Source organism: Scyliorhinus canicula, chromosome 8 (assembly GCF_902713615.1).
Source record: "Scyliorhinus canicula chromosome 8, sScyCan1.1, whole genome shotgun sequence".
Taxonomy (NCBI): Eukaryota; Metazoa; Chordata; class Chondrichthyes; order Carcharhiniformes; family Scyliorhinidae; genus Scyliorhinus; species Scyliorhinus canicula.
In genome coordinates this window covers 10,374,854-10,383,975 of record NC_052153.1, presented here as the reverse complement: position 1 = coordinate 10,383,975, position 9,122 = coordinate 10,374,854, and the positions used below count along the sequence as shown (strand labels likewise).

Sequence of the window (9,122 nt, the reverse complement as noted above, 5' to 3'; positions counted from 1 at the left end):
CAAGAATGCAGGTAGATAACACAGGTCACAAAGCAACAGGTAAACCAAAAATCAAACACTGTAGATGCTTGAAATCTTACATAAAAAGAAAAGTGCAAGAAATACCTCAGACACACGTCATCTGTGGGTAGAGAAAAAAACAATCAATATGTTAATGGCATACTGGTACATAAAATATATATATATTTTTTAAATGTAGGGTACCTAATTATTTTTTCCCCAATTAAGGGGCAATGTAGCATCGCTAAATCACCTATGCTGCACATCATTTTGGGTTGCGGGGGTTAGACCCATGCAGACATGGGGAGAATGTGCAAACTCCACACGGATAGTGACCCGGGGCCGGATTGGAACCAGGGTCCTTGGCGCCGAGACTGGGACATAAAATAGATATGACTATCGCATTTCAAGTAATCTTCCAGCTCTTGTCACTTTTGCAGGCACAGAGAAAAGTACCAGAATAACAATGAAATGGATGACCAGTTAATCTGTAACCTTGATTGTGGGCCAAAGGATGACCAAGACATCAGAAAAAAACCTGTTGCTTCTATTCTATTCAGACAATTTTCAGCTCTGTGCAATGCATACTAATACAAGGATTAAACCTGAATTTTCGGTGAATTTCTCCCTATTCGCAGTCGACACCCATGTTAAAGTACCTCCTAATGTTTTGCTAAACAATTGCAAATCTGCCACTTGGGTTACTGAGGCAAAATGCAGTCTCACTTTAGATTTAATTCAATTGCATACCACAACATCAGCATGCGTGGAATTTAAAAGGAGTAATCTGCAGTTTAAAAACTTTGTAAATCACTCCACCCAAATTGTTTTGTGGATCATGTGGAAAGTGTGGGGTTCTTTTTGCTGAGGCACAGGAAACTTAATTTAGTTTTTCACAGATTTAATGACGACTTTTTTTGAGTATTCACTTTTTACAGTAAGTTCTTAACATTGGGAGATGTTGTCAGTGTGAGAAACCTGTAACTTCATCGGCAAGCACACATTTAATAAAATGGGTACGTTGTGCTGATACATGGGGAATATTTGTTAAAGTCTCCACCTTTTTACAATGCACTCTTAGAACTGTAAGAAACCGTTAAAATCATCGGCACGTAGAGCATGAAAATGGTGACATGTCTGGGCAAGATTTAAAACCCCGTCGAAGGAAAAGTTAAGCAAAATAAAAGTTGTGAAAATTCAGAAAATAAAATCTTGTGGAGAAATCATTTCCTCCGCAAGAGATCATGATGCAACCAGAGGTCGGTTATGAAACACAAGAGGGGAGAAAAAGGGGCCGCAGTCCACCGTTTAAAGATGCAAACACACGTCTTAAAACATTCACATGGTTTTGTTTTGTCGAAATGTCCCATCCATCCGGCCAGGGGAAATGTTGATATAGAAAAAAAAAAGGGCGGACGCTCATGGCGGGGGCTGAAAAAGCAAACACTTGAAGAAATCATGGTGGTGGGGGAATTAAAAATCTATATTAAAAACGGGGTGATTATTTGTGTGTGTGTGTGTGCTTGGTGGAGAATATCGGCGCTGTTTTTATTTGGGGGGGGGGGGGGGCGAAAAATTGTTCTTCGTGTTGCTGGATTTCAGAAAAAAGGAAATGGAGGTAAAGCGTGTGGGGTGGTTGAAAAATAAAACGAGGATTTAAAAAATATGAATAAATCAGGTGTTTTTGTTTGGTCGTGGTCGGGTGGGAAAGATTTGGGGTTGTGTGTGTGTGTTTTTTTTTAATGAGGGTGGATTCTGGTGGCCCGCCATTTTGTGAGCGCGGCCGAGGTGAAAGCGGGCGGAGGAGGAGACAGGCAGAGAAGGAGGAGCTCCTTCCTCCCACTCCCTTCAAACGTTTTTCTCTTTCCCCCCTCCTCCTCCTCAATTTCCGCCAGCTTGTTGCCGAAGCCTATCCTCTTCTTTCCCCCTTTCCCTCCCCCCCTCCCCATTTCCCTCTCGGTGTTTACTCACGGGCGGGAAGTTGCCGAGCAGCCAGCCGGGACCCTCAACGGTTTTTCTGCCCCCCCCCTCCACTTTTGAAAATACGAAGCTCGCGGCGGCTCCAACCGCCACCTGGTTACCACCGCCATCAGCAGCAGCAGCAGCAGCAGCAATCCTTTCCACCCTCCCCTCTCTCTCACTCCCTGTGTGCCCGTTCGAGTCTCTTCCAAGGGGGTGGTGTGTGCGATGGACGGGTAAGTGGACGGTGGCCTCCCCCCCCCCCCCCCCTAATTCCTCTTTTTTCCCCCGGGCTCGACGCCACCCCCCCCCCTCTTTCAGTGTTATTAATAATCGTTTTAGGTGGTTGTTGTTGCACTCAATCCCGCAGTAGTTGTGTGTGTTTATATATAACATCTATTTTTCCTCCCTCTCTCTCTCTAGTTGGTGGAGAACCGTCGAAGGATTTATCTGTTTTTTTTATTCTCCTCGTTGGGTGCGTTTGCGACCCATTTTGTTTCTCAATTTGTTGGACAAAAAGAAAATGGGGGGGGGGGAACGAACGAAACTTTTTCTCTCTTTAAAAAAAAGTCTACATTCCAGAAAGGTTTTTTTTTTGTTTTCTCTCTCGCAAAACCCAGATGGAAAGGCAACTTGTAGGGCAGGAGGGGGGTGGTGTGGACGGCTGGGCCGTGGTCTTGTTTTTCCGCGGTCTGCTCGGGTATGTCCCGTCCCCCCCCCCCTTCTCGTCTTGAAGGTTTTAAAAAGGCAAAAATATATATGTATTATATTTTATTTTCCTCCCTTTGTGGCAGAAAAGGGCGTTTCGGGTGTGCTGCGCTGCCGAGTTGGCATGGAGAAGCCATCCCTTTTCTCCCCCCCCACCATCACACCACCCCACACACACACAAAAAAAATCAAGAGACTTTTGCTGCTCTTCTCAACTCCCATGGCTTCACCTGTACTCTCCTTTTGCCTATTTTTGTTTTTTGAAACGCTTGCCAGCAGATCTTTCTGAAAACTGTGTTTAAAAGAACCATTTCCGATTTTATTTTACCAATCATTCTTCCCCCCCCCCCTCCATTCCCTCCGCTGTCTCTCAACTTTTAAGTTTCGTTGTATCGCCTGTGTATTAAGTGACTGGAGCTTTGCCTTTTTTTATTTCTCACGTTCTCTTTTTTCCCCTTTTCCTTCCCTACAGCATTGTCACAGATCTTATAGCAGTCGGTTTAAAGGTAGGAGTCTTTTCTCTCTTTTCTAACTTTACTTTTTTTCCCCTATTTTTTTTAGTATATATATATAATTTCACGCACCCCACTTCTTGTGTGTAAGCTTGGAGAGAGAAAAAAGTTTTCAATCTTGAGCCTTCCTGACTTTTGTGTTTCATTTGTGTCGTTGAGTGGATTTCCTCCTCCTCCTCCCTTCCCCCACCCCACATCTCCCTTTCTAGTTCATCGGCACCATTTTCTGGCAGGGCTGACTCTCATACAATTAGTCATAGGGGTTGGCAGAAATGGAGTACTTCATATATATATATTCACCAACTGCGAGAGTCCCAACGATTTTTTTTATTTTTTTGTTGTTGAAACAATTACAGATGACTCGATCCCTTTTTTTTTCGCCGAAGCTGCTCAGTTAGCTCAAAGCAACAGAATTATTAAAAAAGAGCACAACAACAGGAAGTATGTGGATCTGGTTTGAGGACGTTCTCTTTTTTAAAATATATATCCTGTTGGGTCGATACTTTGGTGGGTTTGTTGATCTGTTTCGTGTGGTGCTTTAGTACAACGGCGTGATGGATTTTTTAACTCTTTTTTTTATTTGTAAGGTGCTGCTGCAGTTTGAGTTTTGTGAAGCAGAATTATTAGTCATGTTCAACACACTAGTCTTGCATGAGGTGTTTGTGCAAATCAGGGGTGTGTTTTATTCAAGAGTGTGATTCAGATTGAGGTAGAGATCTCTGGGGGTTGTTGTAGAGATCTCTCGGGGTTTTGCATAGCCAGGAATCTTTTGAAGTCTTTGATTGTGCCCTTTTGCTCGCCATAGCCACTGGTCTGCACCATTCTCTGCTTGGTAAGTTAACGGGTTCCCTGGAGAAACGGTGTACGAGAACATGTATGTTAGTGTTTATAAATTAACATTCAGAAGTTCAAATGACAAACCATAAAAGTGAATATTTAGTAATTTATGAAGAATTAAATTCTTGCTTGTGATGTTCCGTGAAATATAATTAGAGCTGTGATTTTGTTTTTGCTAACAGCAAGACTACAGCCAGTAAGCTAGCCGTAGATTTTAATCAGGATTTGCACCGAAGTGTTTTGACTGTAATCCAAATTGCACAGCATTAAGTTTTGTTTCATGGCTTAATATGGGAGACAGTGTACTGTAGCATAATATGGGAGACAGTGTACTGTTGCAATTGTATCACAAGGTTTGAGTATTCCTAAACCACACAAATAAAGCTTTGTTTTCTGAATTCTACAATGATTCTAATAACATCATCCCCACTTGTTTTGTTTCTAAACATGAAATCCATCTATATCCACTGATGTAGTCTCACTAAGCTGTATATTCCATGGACTTTCCATTCTGCTGACTGCCCTCTGCCTTTCTGTCTACTTTGCTCTGTCATAAGTGACACAGCCTTAATTACTTCCCCTCTCTCATCTTAAACTCAACTCTTTCTCTCTTCTCCCCCCCCCCCCCCCCCCCCAAGCTGCTCAGCTACTCGTATCTATTGACGTAAACGTGAAGCACATAATTTTTACGTTGAGGTGCACACTATATTGTAGCTAAGGAGACGGACTTTTACCGGTGTCACATTTTAGGCAGCCACGAGAGGGTATGCATGAATCCAACAAAAGTTTTGGGCCTAGGAACGAGGGTGGTGGTAAAAGGTTAAAGTTTAACTCATTCCTCCACTGTCCTGACACCACATGTTTTTTTAAAATCATCCTGGGCCCTTTGAATATGTTTTAAGATATTTTGTTTTCCAGCAACCAGTTTCATGACAGATTATTTGGCCATTTTGCTCAATGGATTTAATGCTTGGTGACTCTTGCATCGAATTAATTGATTTATTTTCGGAACCATCATCTGTTAGGTAATTTTAGCAACCAAAGTTTTGGTGAAGTGACCTTTAATGCTCGTTGAATTTATGAGACTATCTGGGAATGGAATTGCTTTCAGTTTGGTAAACAACACTGCCATTAAGTGCTACGTGACCAGTTTAACATTGTAAAGACGGCCTTTTTGAGTCAAATTACTAGATTCTTCTCTGCAGGTGCTAGAGCTAAATTTGAGATTTCCACAGATTAATTAAAACTGTTGTTTATATTTATGTTGAGATTAAATATTTTAATGTTATTTAAGTGGCTTAGTGTCAGATTTTTGTTAATGTTCCTGTGAGGCAACTGGGGGTGTTTTTGCTATGTTAAAAGCTGCTACATAAATGCAAGTTGATGCAGTTTTGCTATTCAACTTCAATCTGAGCAGACCTAACCGTGTGCCCTGATCGTAACTAACCTCTAATTGGGAAATCTTTGAAATTTTAGGCAAAGGTGACTGCAGTTAAGTATTAATTTAACTTTTCTCTTTGAAATCGAGATGAAAACAAATTACATTGTTTTCAGTGCTTTTTGAGATATCTTGTTGGAAAAGGATGCTGCAGTCGAGTTCATTGTTGCCCATGGTGGAAGGGGTTTGCTATATAACTGAAGTTTGTTTTAAGTATATTTGATTGGGAAAGGGCAGGTTTGGGCCGAGGATCTTACTTCTCTATGGACAAATGTCTCACCGTGAATGAACCTTGAAAGAGACATGGGTACCGGGTGTGCCCATTTATAATAGAAAATGATAGATTTACTGTCATAGTGTCCCTTGTCCAGCAGTTTGCCTCAGTGGATTATATTTTGGTCAGGAAAAAATTGAGCACTTTGAAGTTGCAATTTTGAAATATAATGCAACTAAACTATGGAGTCTTTGTCACAACTGAAATTAGATTCTTCAATATTTTATGTATTCAAAATAATGTTGAAATGAGAAACAGCCATTCAATCTGTTCTGTCGTTTCGATGCTGTTTCATAATACAATGACAATTGTGAAACTTTTCCTTAATCGTAATCATATCCTTCTATTTTGTTGGCAGTCCAGTGCTTGCATTGAAAGTTGTGTTGAAATTATTTCTGTAACTGTTTTTTTTAAACTGACTCTGCGCTCCAGTTACCTGATCCAATTTTTCTATGAAATATATCTTAACATCTCTTTTGTAAAATTGTTTATTGAAATTTGAGTCATGGTGCTTCTGTTTACACCGTCTATCTACCCTGGAGAGTACAATAGCAGTTTTTTTTTTTGTCGTTCCATGGTTTAATTCTTACCCTTTTGTGAACCGTTTCAACTTCGTTCACGAATACGTGATCCACGACAGCATTGTGGTCTCACTGGTTTGGATGACATTAGCACGTTATTTTTCACCTGAAAATTCCTGTGATTTCAAAAATCATGACTCTTGTCTTTTAACCTATATGGGGACAAATCCTTTCACATCTGGTTCTGTATTCAAATTGGAATGTTTCAGCAGCCGAAGAGTGGAGTAAAGTTATAAGTTTATTAAGAGATGGTGGTAAAACCTAGCGACAGGATTTGAAATTTGGGACTGTAGGCAGCAGGTTGAGAGGCTTTCTTTGGCTGTTTTTGTGGGAGATGAGCTGGCTCCGATTAATTAGTTGAACGTTGCACTATAATTGTATATAGCAGAGGTGAAGCATAGAACTGTCTTGTTCTGACTGGTTTTTGAGAGTGCAATCCTGATGTGCATCTGTTTTGCGATGCTGATGTATTTTCAGTGGCAGTTATCCAATGATTGTTTAATTGCTATATTTGGGTCTTCAACCTCACTAAGCTTATTTAACATATATTTATAAATTTAGAGTACCCAATTCATTTTTCCAACTCGGGGGGAATTTAGTGTGGCCAATCCACCTATCCTGCACATCTTTTTTGGGTTGTGGGGCGAAACCCACGCAAACATGGGGAGAATGTGCAAATTCCACACGGACTGTGACCTAGCGCCGGGATCGAACCTGGGACCTCAGCACCGTGAGGCAGCAGTGCTAACCACTGTGCCACCGTGCTGCTCTATTTTGATTAAGTTATATTGGTTTACATTTTTCAAAGTGACGGTCCTTATGCAATGTTGGTGCATTTATCAAGATTTTGTTGGTGACGTCTTTAAATATTGGTAATAGGATTAAGCAATCTTAAGGTGTCATAGAATTTAGTGCAGAAAAGGGCCCATCGAGTCTCCACTGGCCCATGGAAAGAGCACCCCACTTAAGCCCACACCTCCACCCTATCCCCGTAACCCCACCTAACCTTTTTAGACACTAAGGGCAATTTATCATGGCTTATTCGCCTAACCCGCACATCTTTGGACTGTGGGAGGAAACCCACACAGACACGGGGAGAACATGCCGACTCCACACAGTGACTCGAGCCGGAATTGAACCTGGGACCCTGGAGCTGTGAAGCAACAGTGCTGCCCACTGATCCCAGTTGTCTGAAGTTGCAGTGTTAAAAGTTACCAAACTTTCATTCCTATTTGGACTGCAGAGTGGTTAGCACTGCTCTAGGGACCTTGGTTCAATTCTGACATCAGGTGACTTTGGAGTTTGCACATCCTACCCTTGTCTTCATGGGTCTCCTCTGGGTGCTCCGATTTCCTCCCACGGTCCAAAGGTGTAGGTCGGATGGATTGACCATGCTAAATTGTCCCTTAGTGTTAAAAACTATGTGGAGGTTAGGTTAAGCCGGTTATTGGGATAGAGTGGAATACTCTTTCAGAGGGTTGGTGCAGACTCAATGGGCCGAATGGCCTCCTGCACTGTGATTCTACGATTGTATTCAATCTATTTCTGATATTTGTAGCCCATCCATGTTTTGAGGTACCGTCTCAAAAATATTCTGAAATTAAAGATATGTTGCTCATTATTAAAGATGACCGGTTTGTTGTACTCCTGAACAGGAAGGGAAGTAGCCCTTTTTTTCTGCCATTCAACTAAATCATGACTGATCTGCACTCCTGCTTGAAGAAATCCCATTTCCCACCTCCCCACCATCAACTAGAGTCCAGTCTGGAACTATGGACTCTGGTTGGGGGTGGGGAGGTGAGAAATGGGATTTCTTTAAGCATGGGATGCTTTTAATCTAATTTAAATGTTACAAGCTTTCAGGCGCTATAGTTTATTTTTTGCCTCTTGAAGCCTGATCTACACACACCCCAAACAATATGAAGTTAGTCACAGCAAAAACGTTACACCAGTTTCTTTCAAATAGAACATAGAAAAATTCAGCACAAAACAGGCCCTTCGGCCCACGATGTTGTGCTGAACTTCTGTCCTAGATTAAGAACAAATATATTCTGAAATTGAAGACGTGGATCATCATCTTGATGCCTGTCTTTAGAATGTTTACTTTTTAAAAAAAAATAGTTTAATGCTCAGTAAAATTACTCTTTTTAGCCAAATTGCTACGTTTAATTTCATAAACAATAGTCTAAAGCTGTGAAGTTTAGATTGATAGGGATAGAGGAGTGGGCTCTTTCAGAGGGTTGGTGCAGACTCGATGGGACGAATAGCCTCCTGCACTTGGGAATTCTAATATGCGTAATTGTACTGCCCTGTAAGTCAGCTACTTAGTTACTCTATCCATTGAGAATCCATAATCCAAGTATAATTTTCTTCAATGGCTTTATTTTGGGAAGATACTTATCTTAAAAGACTTAAAGTACAATGAAACTGTATTAGTTTGCAATCTTGCTAAGTCAACCACAGTTTTGTCTTGTGGATCAACCACACAGAGTGCCATTTGGCATTCAAATGTCAACAGGTAGAGTTAGAAGTGACATTTAAATACTCTACAGCAATCCTTGGGTGAATTCCTGTGTTTGTAAACTGTTGCTCCACCTATTCTTTCTGTTGATACCCAGAAATTCGATTCTATAATTGGAAGTAAATTTTGAAAAGAATCAGACCAGTTAGAGTATAGGTCTCGAAGATTGATTGGTATATTGTAAATATTAGGGCCATGGGGGAACACAGCTGAAAAACGGCTGTTACGCGGTTACTTGGTAATTACCCAGTAGTCAACACTGCACAAACATGCCTCTTTCACCGTCTAATGA

General features: G+C 41.1%; 1 protein-coding gene across 5 annotated transcripts in view; it reads left to right on the top strand.

The window, feature by feature from the left end:
* Positions 1-1,847: 1,847 nt before the first annotated feature.
* Positions 1,848-9,122, top strand: part of ptbp3 (polypyrimidine tract binding protein 3) — a 121,523-nt gene continuing 114,248 nt past the window's right edge. For 2 of the 5 annotated variants that reach the window (XM_038804178.1, XM_038804179.1), the window contains exon 1: positions 1,851-2,195. Coding sequence is in view for 1 of the 5 variants with exons in the window: in XM_038804181.1 (XP_038660109.1) it covers positions 2,188-2,195; positions 3,140-3,173 (42 nt within the window). In the remaining 4 variants the exon portion in view is untranslated. Of the gene's footprint in view, positions 2,196-3,139; positions 3,174-9,122 lie in introns of all 5 variants that reach the window. The other 3 variants (XM_038804181.1, XM_038804177.1, XM_038804180.1) reach the window with 3 other exon arrangements.